The sequence below is a fragment of the Poromitra crassiceps genome (assembly GCF_964638095.1).
Source record: "Poromitra crassiceps genome assembly, chromosome: 17".
NCBI classification, from domain to species: domain Eukaryota; kingdom Metazoa; phylum Chordata; class Actinopteri; order Beryciformes; family Melamphaidae; genus Poromitra; species Poromitra crassiceps.
This window is the reverse complement of record NC_139635.1, coordinates 22,743,925-22,761,091: the sequence shown is the minus strand read 5'-3', so window position 1 is coordinate 22,761,091 and position 17,167 is coordinate 22,743,925. Positions and strand designations below refer to the sequence as shown.

Here is a 17,167-nt window from a genome sequence, read left to right as displayed (position 1 = left end):
CATATTAACACTAATACAAATTCATTGTGTGTAATCTTGCATATTGTGGCATGAAAAGTGATGCAGGGCCCTATCTTCTGACAGGCGATATCCCCTATTAGCGATTGCGCACCTGTTTGCGCGTGCCTTAAAGCAGGGAAGATTGGAGTCCGCTGTCCAAGTGTTATGCCGAGTTTTGCACCGCAGCGCCGGCAGCATCCCCACCTCACGGGAGCATATTGTAATGATTTATACAGAAATGTAACTGTTTAAAAGTGATATAATTGTCTGGTAGATGTGAGCTCCCTGATTTCTAAGTTAAAACAGCCCCGGAATAGGCTATGTTGGGGATGCAATTCTCGGCGTAGATGCGGAAACAATCACGGCACGTGTCGCAGCCACAAATTCGAGCCGTGCCAAAATCATCTGCGCCCCAAAATGCCTGCACAAACAGGATTTGGGCGGTCTTAAGTACCAGAATTATTCACGGGTGTGACCAGGCAAGGCTGGGCATTACGTCAATCAAAACCAATCAGATTCCCGTCTCGCAATGGCTGTTTGCACGAGGCACGCAATATGCTGTAATTCTCTCCATGCGTAATAGAGTGTACTCACTCGTGTGAGGACAGAGAGGGCTTATTGACAGATCGTCTGAACCCTTCGGGTTATGAAGGTAAATAGCCTATGTCCATTGTCCAACAAGCTTTCTCAATTCCTTTCCCTCTTTGCGATGTGATAAAAGTTTCTCAGTGAGTTATAGTTGATCGCCTCACTGAATTATCTGCTAATACCCAATTTTAGCAGCAAAATCGTCCTGGCGTGGCAAGGCTGTGGGTAATGACAAATCCAAAAGGAATTTTACTTTGCACTGCGCTGCGCTGCAGGGAGATTACGGTGCGCTCCCGGCGCAGCGAGGCATTTGCGCGTAAAAGGTCATTTTCAAAGCTCTGCTGACGATAGGATAATGCCATCTATCCCCACATGTTAGCGCTGAAACGCCTGCTTTGGCATGTGGCATGCCTATGGCCAGTACAATTATAACAGGCATGCGCTTGTGTCCGCCCCCAATTTGCATTAAACGGCGTTAAACGAGCGCAAACGCTTTTGGGAAGATAGGGCCCATTCTACCAAGGTCTGTAGGTGCTGCTTCATTGAGACAGGAAAAGGATGGTGGATGTGCTCACGGTGACAGAGATGCCGGTGGTCTTGATCTGTGTGGAGGCCTGCCTCTGGAAGCTGCGGGATCTGGTTGTTGACCCAGGGATGGCGCTGTCCTCTCCTTTCAGGTGCACCAAAAAGTCACCTGCTGGGACGTCATGGAATGTGACTAGGAAGTTCCCACTTCCCACCGGCTATGGAGGACAGATAGAAAGATTTTCTTTTGAGGTCTTGTGTCGCACAAGGTACAGTAGTATAATGCTTCAATTTTGATCATTTACTATTTACTATGAGTTGAATTCATACGTGAACCATTAGGCTATTTGCATCTAATCCATTCTGTTAGTATTACAGTTGGCAACTCTGCAGCATGGTATTAATGTTGCCCAATGTGTCTATTAACACATTCACTGCCAGCCGTTTTTTTTTTACTGTAGGTAGCTTCTGCCAGAGGGTTTTTTTGAGGATTCTGGCTCATTTTACAAGAGCCGAGGATTCTTTTCTGCTTGGACTTTGTGAACACAAAGTTCACAAAAGTACTAATAGAATGTGTGCTTTCTCTGTCTAAAAGAGTTAGTTTGTAGAGTTAGTAGTTATGTAGATATTAGCCGTTGAGTACAGCATGGTTTCAGAGATTTTCAGAGAGTTTTGAGATAAATGGATTTTTAGAACCACCTCACGTGCCTGTGATTATGGGTGCCCTTGGGCAAGTGTGTATACTGTATTGTGTTTGTGTGTGTGTGTGTGTGTGTGTGTGTGTGTGTGTGTGTGTGTGTGTGTGTGTCTCCTTCAACCTCCTCCCTCCGTAGGTGTGTCTCTGGTGGCTTTGCAGTGTTTTGTCACAGGCGAGTTTCTGTTGCCTCACAGATCCCCAAAAAAGAGAGGGGAATCGCAGGAGCGGGGAAGAGGAGAGGAGAGGCGAGGGGGGGGGGGGTTAGACACGGGAGAGAAATTCCTTTGCGATCCCCTTCTTCCAATCTTGAGGCGTACTCCGCTCTGCTGCTGCTGCTGCTGCCCACCGCCAGCTCCCAGCCGAAATCGAAAGCATTTTCGCCAAGCCATTTCCTTGAGAATGGCTTCCTCCCCGCGGCTGTTTTTTCTTTGCTTTCTCTCGTCTGGAGACACTGTCGCCACTTAGTGGGTCGGTAAAATAGATTAGACACATTCAATACCTCTAATATTGGTATAGGAGACGTAAAAGGGTTAGATCAACGTCCCACCGTCAAAAAAAAAAAAATGATTTTTTTGACGTGTTAACACGTCATTGGCAGTCAACCGTTGGATTTTTTTTGACGTGTTAACACGTCATTGGCAGTGAACGTGTTAAAGGGGCCTATTTGGCTCATTTCCAACTCTATTTGACTCTGGGACTCCACTAGAGTAGCTTTGCATGATTCCCAGTTCAAAAAACTCTGACAAAAGATATGAAGATATTTGGAGCTATTTGTACAGCAAATCAGTTACAAACAGAAACAGCCACAGTGAGAAGATGTCCTGCAGAGGCACCAGCAGACCTCCAACAGGTAAACAGCTTATTCTACAATGGCATGAGTGAATACTGGATTCTGATTGGCTAGCAACAGTGGTAAATACGCCAACAATTTACAGTTCGGCTCCAACCGCAGTATCACTCCGCTCCCTGATGCTGACTCCGTTCCCTGTGCTGACTCCGCCCACTGTTAGCCTGTCAGTCTGCAAATCTTCAACAAGGAAATGGCCGATCTATAACAAGGAAATGTCCGATTTCGTAGTAACGTTTGATTTACTGGGTGGATTGAGTTTTGAGCAGTGGTTAGATGAAGATGAAGGTGAAGTGAACAAAGAACGACATGGTGAAATTGGGGAGAGAGAACTGGCTGAGCTTGAGTTGTCACGAGTTGGGACTAGCGGGAGGTCGGACTAGCGGGAGGTCGGACTAGCGCCCGGACCCCGAACCTGGGACTGTCAAACAAACAAACGCCCTCTGCCGTCACCAGATATCAACACACCACCACCAAAACGGGCTGCTTTAGATAACTGTTTAAATAACTGTACTTTTACAGGCAATGTATCAATAACTGTGAATCCCGTTAAGGAATAGGTTAGTTGTTTTTTGGCTCAAAGGCAACTAAATGTTTAGTGCAATCATTGATCTTGTGTATGGAACTATATTCTGTGGCGGAAGGATAAATGTATTCTGAAACCAGTAATGATTATAAATAAATGAATTGGATGTTACAATTGTGTATTTTTTATATTATTTGGTAGCTGTTGTAGAAAACAAATTTAACACTCGAGGTCGGGGGTTGTGGGCACATTTACCACTGGTACAGGGTTTATAGCACTCGGCTTCGCCTCGTGCCACAACCCTGTACCAGTGGTAAATGTGCCCACAACCCCCTTCCTCTCGTGTTCAATTTGTTAATTTTACTTTGCTGCTGTGTAATGGAAAAGCTCCACTTTTCCACGCTTCGCGCGCAAAATTTCGTCATGCAATTGCCCCACCAATTTGATCCCACCCATAATTGAATTTCTGCCTACGCCCCTGATTGTAACATTATATACAGGTGCAGCTCAATTAGAATATTGTGGAAAAGTTACTTGTTCCCCATAATTCCTTTCAAAAAGTGAAACTTTCATAGATTATAGATTCATTACACACCAAGTAAATTATTTCAAGAATTTATTTGTTTAACTTTGCATAAGTTTGGCTTCCAGCTCATAAAACCTAACCTGACGCTGCCAGATGGACGGTATAGCTCCACATAGGTTTCACGCTAAACCAGTCGATCTGGGTTTGAAGTCACCAGACCCGCTGACGGAGGCGGGCACTTTGTCCAAGCTACTTGGCAGGTGATTGGATGACCCATCTGTCTATCACCGCTGGTGGGTGTTAACTTCAACCAATCAGATCGCGGAAGGTGCCTGTGGATGATCTCCGTGGTATTCATTGATTGAGTCCTCGCGGTCGTAAAGTCACCTTCGAAGCATTTAGTTAGATTATAACAAACTAGTTGTGTGGCTTAGCCTTCCCAAATGTTGAGGGTCGTTTTTTAGAATTTAATACTTAGAATTGGGAACGTTACATTCAATTTCATTCACTGTCTGTCACTTCCGCGGCGGCAGCCATGCTGATGAGTGAAAAGAACTACAAAGACCATGTACCCACTACTTGCCCAGACGAGCCAGAGCCCGCCTACGGCCGCCGCTGATTCGTCGAGCCGGCATGGCTCGACCAATCATCTTAACTGCCTGTGCAGGTCCAGACCGTCACGGAGAACCAAATGCAATGTGAGTTCACGTGACGGGCGGTTTACCAGGCTACATAAAACCCCCCAAGACAGTATTTCAACAAATTAAATATCACACACAAAAAACTATTTTCAAAATAGAAATGTCGATCTTCTGAAAAGTTATGTTCATGCCTGCACTCAATACTTGGTCGGGAATAATTTTGCTTTAATTACTGCCTAAAGAAATAACTTGTCCATGTTATTTACCACAAAATTCTAATTTTATGAGCTGCACCTGTATATGACACAAAATAAGGAACAGCATAATAGGCCCCCTTTAACACCCCTGGAGATAGTTTGGACCAGTGATACTCAACCCGATGCTCTAGAGCCACATGCGGCTCCTTTATGGGTAGTTGTGGCTCTTTTAAGTCCCTTAAAATAAATAAATAAAACTAAAAGAAATAAAGTGATTTTTTTTAGATGGTGGTTCTTGCAAAGATCCCCTCTTCCCTCAATGTGGCTCTTGAGTAGGGCAAGGTTGCATACCACTGGTTTGGACCATTGGACCTTCACTGCTTCTTGGGTCCAGTTACACCTGAGTTTTTACTGGGTTGATTCCAGTAAGGAATGTTTTTGCCATCAGAAGACATTATATTAGTCCAGTGCATATTTGCATGATTTTAGAGTTTTTACCAAAAGAAAACCAAATGTCAGAAGCTACGAAACTTAAAGATAAGGTAATTTCATACGTTCGCAGCCCTAAATGGTAGCGAGAGGAAACTGAATTTTGAGAACTTCAATACCCAAAAATCTGTAAAATACAGTATGGCAAATCTGCAGCATCAACAGCATCTCAATGATTGGAAATTGGTTGTTCTCTGTTGCAGCCCCACCATGTGGTTTAGGCTGATAAGACAGGTGCTATTCTTTCCATAATAATAATGCCTACGCAGCATTAAATGCAAGGCGGTAGCTCCTTTCATGAAAAATGAAGCCAATGCGGGAGGAACTTAAAATAGCATTCCTCCTAATGACCACCAGACCAAAGATCAAGTTTAAATATGACATACTGTACCTGCAATGATCCACTGATGTCCCGAGACCCACCCGAGCCTTCCACCAGAGTGACCTCCGACAACGTTACTGTGTCACTTCCCGTCACAGAGACCAACAAGTTAAGAGTACCGCCTGAACGTCGGGAGGCAAGAGAGAAAAACAATTAATCACAAACAGATTAAAGCTATTTCAACTTTGAGTATTTTGATCTTATGCTATTTATTTGAAAGCCAAAAGTCCTTTTGTTATCAATACATGAAATGATGGGTAGGACTAATAATGTTTTAAAGTATAGGTTGTAGTAAAAGCAGTAGTAATATCAGGAGTAGAGATGTGTGTGGATGTTACACAGTGAAATACAGCTTGTAATACACTAGCGCAGTGGTTCTCAAATGGGGGTCCGGAGACCCCCAGGGGTCAGTGGCACTTTGCCAGGCGGTCTGCGAAAAGTTTTCAGGTAAATAAAAAATAAAAACTTTTTTTTGTTGTTTTTTGCAAAAGCTTCATAGTTCAATGAAAATAGTTTATGCCCCTGGTATATTTTCTATCTTTTAAGGGGTCCTTGGCTGAAAAACATTTGAGAACCTCTGCACTAGCGAGAGCTAGCATGAATACAATTTGTGCAATACAATTCTTCGCAATATCGCATAAGAAGTAGCAGAACAGTTTGATGTGTGAAACATTTGGGTGCTACCAAAGTTTTAAAACTTGGAATATTTACCCCTAAAAAAATCACAGCCTCTAGTGTTCCTAGAGTGCACCACTGTAGCAGGCTGTACATTCTCCATTCATATCATGTTTATATTTAGACATAAATTGTAAAAAGAAAAAAAAAAGTAAACAATAGGCCTAGGTAAACAGCATTGTAACACGTCAACATAGATCAATGTAGAGGAGGAGGATCCCAGAAGTGTATACGATGGGTTAAAGAAGAGAGGTACTAGAGGGTTGGACATCTTCACAGGGCAGGATGGAAAATACACTAAGAACTCTTTGGGGGACTTTGGCGACAGATAATGAAGAAGATGATGGTCTGACCCGTGAGAGGACGCCCCTCTTTCTGACTGAAGTCCCCGTGGACTCCCTCATACGCCTCCACAACGTTATAGTTGAAGTTCACCGAACTTTGACCTGGTGCACACACATACAAAGCAGATCAGTGGGATTAGCCTATACTGTTGATAATAGCAAAAGTCTCAATATTATCGCAGAGCTGTTGATTAAATAATAAACCCCATGCTTCACACTGATTTTACACTGATTAAAAAAAATCAATTCAATTCAAATCTTTATTTAACCAGAAAATAAAACCCATTGAGACCGAGGTCTCTTTTTCAAGGGTGATCTGGCCAAGAAGGCAGGGCACATTTCACAGACCGAAATACATGTACGCAAGTACAAAACACAATACAAATACAAGACTACTGTCAATAGACCATCACTCGAATTGGAGAGTATTAATTACAAATTAACTATCTAAAAAATACCACCACAAATAAAACAGTACAATCAAACATGCCTCAGCATAATGAGAACAACTCGTAAAAAACCCAGGGGTAAAGAAGAGTCCTACACTTCAAAGCAGGAGCAGCAAGTGGCAAGTATTTCATGTATTTTTTGTTTGAAACTATACAAAGAAATCAAAGAGGCCAGCTTAAGACGGGTCTGAAGGTTGTTCCAAGACCAAGGGCCAAAATAAAATAGACTTCTTTTGCTTGCATCAGTTCGCACGGGTGGCACTTTAAAACGCACTCAGGCGCTGGATCTGAGATTGAGAGAATTCTGAATAATTTTAAACTTACTAACAAACTAAATCACGGCCTCGCGGGGTTTATTGCTTTTATAAAACGGTTACTATAGCTGGCGAGGTTTCATAAAATAAACACACAGCAACATTTCAATAATTCATTGATAGCAAAAAGCCAAATCAATCCTCCGCCAAAAAAATATAGTTCTTCACAGTAGGCGTGTCATACACACCATACACCACAAATTAATAGAATAAATACAAGGATGTACAGTAAATTACTTTTAATTAGTCTGAAATTCATAACTCACAGTAAAATAAATTATAAAATAAACATACATGTACAAAAGATGTGATCAAAAGTCAGCATCTAAAATTTACATCGCATTAACTATCAAGTGCAAACATTGTGAGAAAGTGTCAGTGAATATGGAACATGTTAGAAGTTCACCTCTGTGCTTCCACGGCTTGTTTGTGTTTGGCATAGTTAGCATGTTTGCTAACGTCATTTCCCCCCACCGTGTTCTACGCTAAAGAAATAGCTTGCAAAATGCATGGTGTTTGCTTATGTGGCTAGCGGTTAGAAACGGGAAGGTCTCGCACCAAGTGACTGAAATTTGGCAGCACATCTCTGCTTCGTTGGACGTGTTTCAGAGCTTGAGCGAGTGCAGTGACACAGTTACGTGCCGTGCGTCAATGGTCACTGCCTCTCTGGGTTGGGTTGCCAGATACCACACGACATCGCTAAGTGGCTGGGCGGTCTTTGTCCGTCCCTCTGTATGTCAGTCACGATTTGTGACGGAAGTGATGTCACTCAGGCAGTTTTGATGTCATGAGTGACTCAAGCAACTCTGAATACTATAATTGGAGAGCCGATGGCACGGGGTCCACCCGCTATGCCGACCATGCACCCGCAGTGCCGACAGCCCACCACATTTCTCACTCCCAACTCGTCAAGCCGCAGCGTCCGACGTTAGGTTTAGGGTTATGTGTGGGGCGGGTGGGAGAGGTTAGGTTTAGCCGTGGGGGCTGGGAGAGGTTAGCTCCAGCCGGTCCACCGACACACTGCACGCTGCCTCGATCAGCTGGTTCTCATTGCGCGCTGTCGGCAAATAGACAGTTGCTCAGCTGTGATCTCAATTGAAGAGCTTGCACAGTTGCTCCTGACGCACAGTTGCCTCAACTGTGATGTCACTCGAGCAGTTGTTGATATTATAACAATATTGTGGCTTCTAAACGTTTTCGAGATGCGGTGAGACCGTCATGGCGGCATAAACTGTTTCCGGTATTTCCGCTGTGGTCAATATTGTGGCTTCTACATGGCGCAGTGATACTGTGATCCGGTCACAGGTTTTTCACAACGGCTTTGAATGCGGCTCAGCCAATCATAATCAAGGACCGGAAATATCCGTTTAACCTTGATTCAACTTCAATTCAATTCTAACTCCATCTTCTTACTGACCTGTGACCTTGAGAGTGTAGGGGGCATTAGAGTCGACGCTGATTGTCCATGTTCCGTGTTCAGGGTTGAGGCTGAGCCGACGGAGGTTTCCCACCGTGGTGAAGGATCCCAAAGGGCCGCTGGACTGACTGGAACGCTGGGATGCACCTGGAGGAGAAGGAAACACACGTAAAGCTGCTATGCAGAGTATATTTCACCAAAAATGAATCATTGCTACATTAACATTGAGGGCTATTAGACTTTAACTTTTCATTTGCAGGCACTGCAGGAAATTGATTGTATCTTTTGCAGCTTTCTCTGCCGGATTGGGAACTTTCAAAAACTCTCGCTCTGCTAGCTTTCAGCTTGACCATCTCAACAAAACTGACTGCATGTAGCCAGGGCCGATTTTACACTTCATGGGCCCCTGGGCTATTCATCTCTGCAGGGCTTCCCCCTCAAGCGGAAGGGGGGGCTTCGGTGGCGCCCGTTGGGCGCCGCCGGGAAAAAATGTGAGTGTTTTTTTTTAACCTTTTTTAGCCGTATTTAAAGGAATATCTCATTTTAAATCAACATTAGGATTATACTGTTGTGATGTCATTATTTAGTATCTTCTCCTTTTCTCACTAACTTTCATGTCACCACCTGCTCTCCTGTCAGCATTCTAACTTACAAACACAAACTGTAGGTTTAGCCATCATGTTCTTTCATAAACAGCCTGATTGGAAAGAAAACATTGCCACTGAGATGTCACAACAAGCACTTTTATTATTATTATTTAGTATTTATTATTGCTGTTATTATTACAGTGCACACACACATTCTCACAATTATTGCACAAATCAATCAAGCAGTATTCAAGTCTGTTCGTACCTGAAATGTCTTCTTCCTGACTTTTGCCGTGGCAAAGCGTTTGACTAGAGTGGTGAAGTCCAATGTTCTAACAATGTCACTTTCCAATGACATCAATGTCAAGTGGGTGAGCCTTTCCTCCTCTCGCTGTTCCGACCTCCCCTCTCCCAGCCCCATGCCTAAACCTAACCTCCCCCAGACCCTAACCCAAAACCTAACCTCTCCCACCCCCCACGCCTAAACCTAAGGTCGGCATTGCGAGTGGTCGGCATAGCGGGTGGACACCCTCTCACAGTGGATGTTATTACTCTGCAAAAAAAATTGAATGGTGTCAGTAAAAAAAACATTTTTTGCGAAGACCCTGGACAGGGGGCCCAAAAAAAAGCATCAAGGGTCCCCCCAAAAAAAAAAGAAAAAAAAAAGGCCCCGGGCTACAGCCCGGGTAAGCCCGTTGGTAAAATCGGCCCTGCATGTAGCGTTTAGCTATGTTTATTTTTCACAACCAGCCCACCTGGAGGATTATTCATACTTCCTGACAGAATTGTTCTAAATAAATGCATGTGCTGTTGTGATGTGCTGTCTGCTGTGTAAAATTAAGCGAGAAATCTAACTTTATTTTCTTTTGTTTTTGAAACAAGCCCGAGCCCGAGTCCGATCTATGCTTTAAAAAAAAGCCCGACCCCTGCTAATGTGGTTCCTCCTCTGGTCGTTAAGGGCGCCTGGGAGGGGAACTGGTTGGAATAGCGTGAACCTCCCACGTGCTACAGTGGTAGACACATCAATAAACGTGCCTTACCGCAAGCTGTGTATTGACACGCGGCGGCATTAAAACTAATGGAGGTGTAGTTGCACCGTTGACCACCAGGTGTCATCTGTGAGCATCCTTGAGATTAAGTGTTGCAGGTGACACAACAGGGCGCACTGGGAAGAAAACAAGTAATTACGCCAGCTAAATAGGCCCCAATATAGCGTTAAAATAAAATAAAAATTTATCTATAAATCTATAATGTTAATTTAATTTCGGACCGTCTGAATATGTTTTATTTATAGAGAGCGAGGCAAACCAACAACAAGCAGAGAAAGAGAAACGGAGATCTGAGAGTTTCTTCATTGCACACAAAGGCCCAACCGTGACAGCAGCGAGAAAAAGGGAGCTGGATATATCATTTTTCAAAATGATTTACATGGACTGCGGGCGCTATTAGAAAAGGGTGATGGATTTGTCTTGTCAGCTGACATTTGGACAAATAGGAGAGGGCACAGCTTCCTGGGCATCGTGGCCAGCTTCATTGACGGGACGTTCAAGGGGCACACCATTCTGTTAGGCTGTGATCACATGATCACATACAGGGTCACCATACCACTGATTGCATTTACCAAAAGTATGAAAGTGTGCTGAAGAATTGGAACGTGCAATGACGTGTTATTCGTGTAGTGACTGACAGTGCAAGCAACATCAAGGCGTTTAATATAATCCCTGGCCTGGAAGAGGCCAATAAATAAATAAATAGATAAATAGATAAATAGATAAATAGATAAATAGATAAATAGATAAATCAACAAATCAACAAATAAATCAACAAATAAATAAATAGCATTGACTTGCATGATCAACTTTATGCATCACAGACACACCATCAAGTAGCCTAATTAGGGGCCGTTCTGAAAGACAACGCCGCATTGGAATAGCGTGAATCTCCCATGTGCTATGTCCTACCGGTGAAGCTTCCCCTGTCAGGTGAAAAGAAGCGGCTGGCTAACTGCCCACGTCTCGGAGGAAGCATGGAGCCAGTTTCGGCTCTCCCCAGATCGGCAGAGGGTGGAGCAGCAACCAGGATAAATAAATTAAATTAGCATTAATGGGGGTTAAAAATGGGATAAACAATTGGGGTGCGGGGGTGGGGGTCGGGGGGATAAAAAAATAATAATAATAATAACTTCTGATATGTTTATCCTCTCCAATAAAGCAAGAAAATAAAAAACAAACAAAACAAAAACATGAGAAAAACTATAGCATGAATACTAGCGATCAAGGCCATTAGTTTTTTTTCTCCTTTTTTTTAAACCTTTATTTATTCAGGGGAGTTTTATTTCTTGACCATGGTCTCATTTGTTTATGGTAATTATACCAACTAGAAATGTTGTGCGCTCATTTCTAGCACCGCACTCCACTGTGCTTTGCGGGCGCTGCCGTTCTAAGCATGCACAGCCCTCTGCCTTATTATATAGTAGTGAGGTATTGATGTTGAAAAATGTACACATAGCACCTTTAAAATCTCTCTCTCTCTCTCTCTCTCCCCCCCCCCCCCCCCACACACACACACACACACACACACACAGACAACTGTACCTGTGGAGCTGGTGAGTTCAAAGGTGAGTGACGAGGTTCCTGTGATGTAGGCAATCAGGTTCGTCAGCGATCCGTCAACTTTAAACTTAAAGTTAGCAGGCTTCCCTGGACTCCCTGCCTGAAAAACTGTCACCTGGAAGACAGGAAGAGACTGTTGTGAAAGAGGGATGGATGAAAGATAAGGGTAATAATGCTTTTAGATGATTTACAGTAGCACACAGTTAGCTGATGTTTTCCCACAGCTTTTGTCAGAGACTCAGCTAGCTGGTGGTTGATTTGCTCGGCACACGTCTTACCCCAGCACTGGCGGAAGAGTCCTCTATTACATTAGTGGCCAGTGAGAGGTCACTCTTAGACACCTGAATGGTCTGACCTCCGGAAGCCTGGGCCACATCATGGTAACACTGGACAGCTTCTCTATAATAACAATAACAACAACAATCACCACAACAACAACAACAACAACAACAATAATAATAATAATATGAATAACTTTATTTGTATAGACGGTTTTATCTTGACAACAAAAACATTCGAAATTGAACCCCAGCTCACTTCCTGTTACAGTGTTTGCTATTGACAGAAAAGAAGAAGAAGAAGAAGAAGAAGAAGAAGAAGAAGAAGAAGAAGAAGAAGAAGAAGAAGAAGAAGAAGAAGAAGAAGAAGGAGCAGAGCAGGACTGACACTTCTGTGAAAACCGTCTATAGCACCTTTCAAAACAACTGTTACAAAGTGCATCATAGAGCATTGGAAGACAATGAAATTAAAAGAAGGCAAAACAAACAACAAAGAGGCAGCAAAGGGGAGAGGCACAGATGACGGCAGTAGCCTGTCTCCTGCAACACCTGGGGCCTGTACTACAAAGCAAGATTAGTGGTTTAGCGAGGTAACTTCAGGTTTAAACCTGGTTTGGCCGTACTACAAAGCAAGTTAACTTCTTACCGACATATATTTCCATAGCAACTTATGCTTCACACTTAACCTGGTCTGCAGCAGGTTAAGTTGCAAGGATAAGATTAGACCTTAAATACACTGCCCACGAACCAATCGAATCAGCAGTTTGGAAAAATGGCCAACCCCTTTCTGGATGAGTTTCCCATCTAGGAAGGAGCACGAATTGTAATGTTGAATGAGTAATCCCTTACAGAAAACACACATGAGTTTCACATGTGTCCACATGAGTTTCACATGTGACCACATGTGCCATATGTGGACACATGTGAAACTCATGTGGACACATGTGGACATCATGTTACCACATGTTATAACATGTGGTAACATATTATAACATGTGGAAAACATGGTATCACATGTTATAACATGTGAAAAATATTTTGCCACATGTTATATTATGTGATGACATGTGGAGCGGATGTGGAAATCATGTTACCACATGCTGTGACATGTGGTAACATGTGGAGCAACAGGTTTTCCACATGTGGAGCACATGTAGAGCACATGTGGAAAATGTGTAGAGCACATGTGGAAAACGTGTAGAGCACATGTGGAAAACATGTAGAGCACATGTGGAAAACATGTAGAGCACATGTGGAAAATGTGTAGAGCACATGTGGAAAACATGTAGAGCACATGTGGAAAACATGTAGAGCACATGTGGGAACCAGGAGAGCACATGTGGAAAACATGTAGAGCACATGTGGGAAAACGTGTAGAGCACATGTGGAAAACATGTAGAGCACATGTGGAAACCAGGAGAGCACATGTGGAAAACATGTAGAGCACATGTGGAAAACATGTAGAGCACATGTGGAAAATGTGTAGAGCACATGTGGAAACCAGGAGAGCAGATGTGGAAAACATGTAAAGCATATGTGGAAAACATGTAAAGCACATGTGGAAAACATGTAGAGCACATGTGGAAACCAGGAGAGCACATGTGGAAAACATGTAGAGCATATGTGGAAAATGTGTAGAGCACATGTGGAAAACATGTAGAGCACATGTGGAAAACATGTAGAGCACATGTGGAAACTAGGAGAGCACATGTGGAAAACATGTAGAGCACCTGTGGAAAATGTGTAGAGCACATGTGGAAACCAGGAGAGCACATGTGGAAAACATGTAGAGCACATGTGGAAACCATGTAGAGCACATGTGGAAAACATGTAGAGCACATGTGGAAAACATGTAGAGCACATGTGGAAAACGTGTAGAGCACATGTGGAAACCAGGAGAGCACATGTGGAAAACATGTAGAGCACATGTGGAAACCATGTAGAGCACATGTGGAAAACATGTAGAGCACATGTGGAAACCATGTAGAGCACATGTGGAAACCATGTAGAGCAGATGTGGAAAACATGTAGAGCACATGTGGAAAACGTGTAGAGCACAAAAAAATAGTAATTAGTGCATCAAGTTGCTAGAGCGTAATGCAAACATTTGTGTGTTCTTCTGTTATCTTCTGGCAACAAGCTTGCAGGTGCACATGTGTGTTAGAGAAGCAAATGGAAATTAAATTAATTGAATGAAAATACAATTAGGCCTATCAAAAACTTGGGGACAATGTTTGCCCCTTGATCATGTTTTTTTGTGTGCATTCTGAGATTTCTTGGAGCATATTTGCCCTTGCCCCTGGCTAATTTTTCCTACAGTGTATCAGGCTACCATGAAAACATAGGGGTCACCTTTTATGTCATCAATCATGTTCAGGAGATTTGATGCAAAATAACTTGGTTATGGTGGAAGATATATAGCCTATGTCAATGGGTGGAAGGTAAAAAGGTAAAACACAATACAAGAGGCTAATACAATCCTGTATAAATCAGTAGTCCCTTAAAATAACCTTACATATAGGCTACATTGATTATTATTATTATTATTATTATTATTATTATTAGCCTATTAGTTATCATTATTATTACCTTCAAGCTATGTTATTTTTTCTACTGTTAACAGAGAGGCGTTAATTAAACTCTAAGTCAGAGCATTGACTAATTAATTTCTGATGCCAGTTTTCCTAATTCAATTGGAACTATTTTGTTTGTTGACAAACTAGTAGTATCACTACGCATTGTGCGCAGTGGAGCCTCCATATGATCTGATATCATGACATGCACTGACAGCGCGGGTCCGCGAGACCATCTCCAAACTTTGCCGCCAATTAGCAGCAGCACCATTCATCAGGACGCACTGCGCTGCGCGAGCGTGGTCCTCTGAAAACAAAACGAACTGGCGGCTTGAAGCAGATATTTGAGGTGAGTGAAGTTAACTAACTTGTCTAACAAGTGTGTTATTTATTGCGACAGAAAGAGGTTATTCACGCATCACTTGCTTGCTAGTTGCTTGTCAGAGGGAGAGAGGGGCTGAGGGGTGAATCGATAGGCAACTTTTTACCGTGTAATATAGAGCCATGCTGCCGAGTCATGCTAGCTGCTGATGTATGCTAGGTTTGCCTGGTCATCTACGTAGCATAATGTACCCTAAATGTCTGAGAGAGAGAGAGTGAGGAGCCGAGCGCAGGACCATACGGGAGGAGATGGGAGATGAGAGCGAGGAGGTCAGTGCCGTGTGTGGAAACATACACATGAGCAAAGTGCACACAGACATACAGTAGGCTACAGGCAGACTGGATACTTGGTGAAAGAAGAGCGGCCAACTAAGAATCTTTCCCACTTTATACAACTGCTACATTTTTAACCTTTATTTCTCCAGGGCAATCACATTGAGATTAACATCTCATTTTACATTAATTTTCTCTCCTCTGAGCTCGAGCCACTAACGTCACGTTAACCTAGGCTAATTCCCTGGAATGTTACATACAATTGGCTAAATTATTAGTTAATTCAGAGTTAGATGATATTGGAGAAGCCAGCCATTTTATTTTATTTTATTTTTAGCCGGAAGTTTTGATATGGCCACACAACCAGGTAAAATCGGCATGGCTACATAAGGTGAATACAACTGCTACATTTTTAACCTTTATTTATCTAGGGCAATCACATTGAGATGTCCATCACGTTTTACATTAAGGGGTTAAGGGGCTTGTTCAAGGGCACCTCAGTGGTGGTAATGAGGGAGGGGCAAGTGCTGCTTTTCACACATGCTTGTCTAATTGACACTGTCTCTTTGTCTATATATTGTGTTTGTGTGCAGGTGTTTGATAATGACATTGTGGGACAAACAGCCAGTGGAGGACACCCAATCTGTTAAGTAAATTGAGATTTTTTTTTCTCCAAAAACCTATTCCTGTTGTTCCTGATTTCTGGAAATAGACATTGCTGTTGAGTTTTCATTTCATTTTATTTTATTTTATTTTGTGTGTGTGCTTTGAGCACCACAAGCCAAGTTCCATTGTATTAAAGAGAAGGCAGACATCTCTATGGCCGATTTGGTCTCCAAAACTCAACAACTCACACCAAAACGGTCTAGATTGACATATGCTGTGGGTGGCTCTAGTTTTAATTACAGGTGACTGGTTTGTTAAATAAAAGATTTGTGCACATAGCTGATGCCATGAGCACAAGGAACCTCAGTGCATTTTGCCTCTATTTACCAATTTTGTTTTGTTTTTGCAATTTTTGTAAATGAAATTTTCAGTGTAGTTGATCACTTTTAAAGTAGCTCATGCTTCACTTTTCTGTAGCACGTTTTCAAACAGCAGTTGAAATATTGACCAAAGAACAGTGTTACTTTGCCACTAATTTATCTGTGTTTGCTTTTCAGTTTGATACAAAGAGTGGCTCCAGAACCAAAACCTGGGTGAAGCAGATGTGGAAGCTCGAGTGGGGAAGCCTGGATGCTACATCACAGAGAAAACAATGGACATAAACAAACAAACAAAAAATACTATTTAAAGGGACACAATGCTGATTTTGCACATAATCTCACACATATCCAAAAACTGTAAACCGTTTTGCAAGCATACATTTAGTTTGACAGTTATTGAGAGTTGATTTAAGTTGTGATTTGTGAATGATATCACTGGTCCATGACTTAACTCAAATCAACTCTCAATAACTGAAATTAATTAATTAAATGAATGCCTGCAAAACTGTTTACATTTTTCGGATTATGTGAGATTTTGTGCAAAATAAATCAGCATTGTTTTTCAATCGAGTTCTTTACTTCTGACTTGACTTAAGGCCTTTGCTCCTCAAGGGATCATAGGCCATTGACATTGGAAATGTCCTCCACCTCACTCCATCTCCTCAATTGAGCCCGCTCCCAGACATTTCTGCCTGCACACCTCTTCTCCAGCTGTTCCTGGGGCGACCTCTTTTCTTCTCAGGTGATGTTGTCTGTTTTGTTGTGTTATTGTTAATTAGTCAGTAGTTTTATTATTTTATTGAGTTTAATTGTAATGAGTCTTTAATTGTCTTCACCACGTTAGTTGATTTGAGTCACAC

The 17,167-nt window shown here is 42.5% G+C and overlaps 1 protein-coding gene across 1 annotated transcript in view; it reads right to left on the bottom strand.

Annotated features, from left to right (window-relative positions):
• The window catches only part of LOC310792260 (von Willebrand factor A domain-containing protein 7-like), a gene marked incomplete at both ends in the record, with an annotated part of 73,933 nt that overhangs the window by 21,071 nt on the left and 35,695 nt on the right, over positions 1 to 17,167 (bottom strand). Inside the window, 6 exons of the mRNA XM_083653983.1 lie at positions 1,164 to 1,331; positions 5,428 to 5,540; positions 6,447 to 6,539; positions 8,618 to 8,764; positions 11,799 to 11,931; positions 12,095 to 12,215. Coding sequence (XP_083510109.1) covers positions 1,164 to 1,331; positions 5,428 to 5,540; positions 6,447 to 6,539; positions 8,618 to 8,764; positions 11,799 to 11,931; positions 12,095 to 12,215 — 775 coding nt within the window. The remainder of the gene's footprint in view (positions 1 to 1,163; positions 1,332 to 5,427; positions 5,541 to 6,446; positions 6,540 to 8,617; positions 8,765 to 11,798; positions 11,932 to 12,094; positions 12,216 to 17,167) is intronic.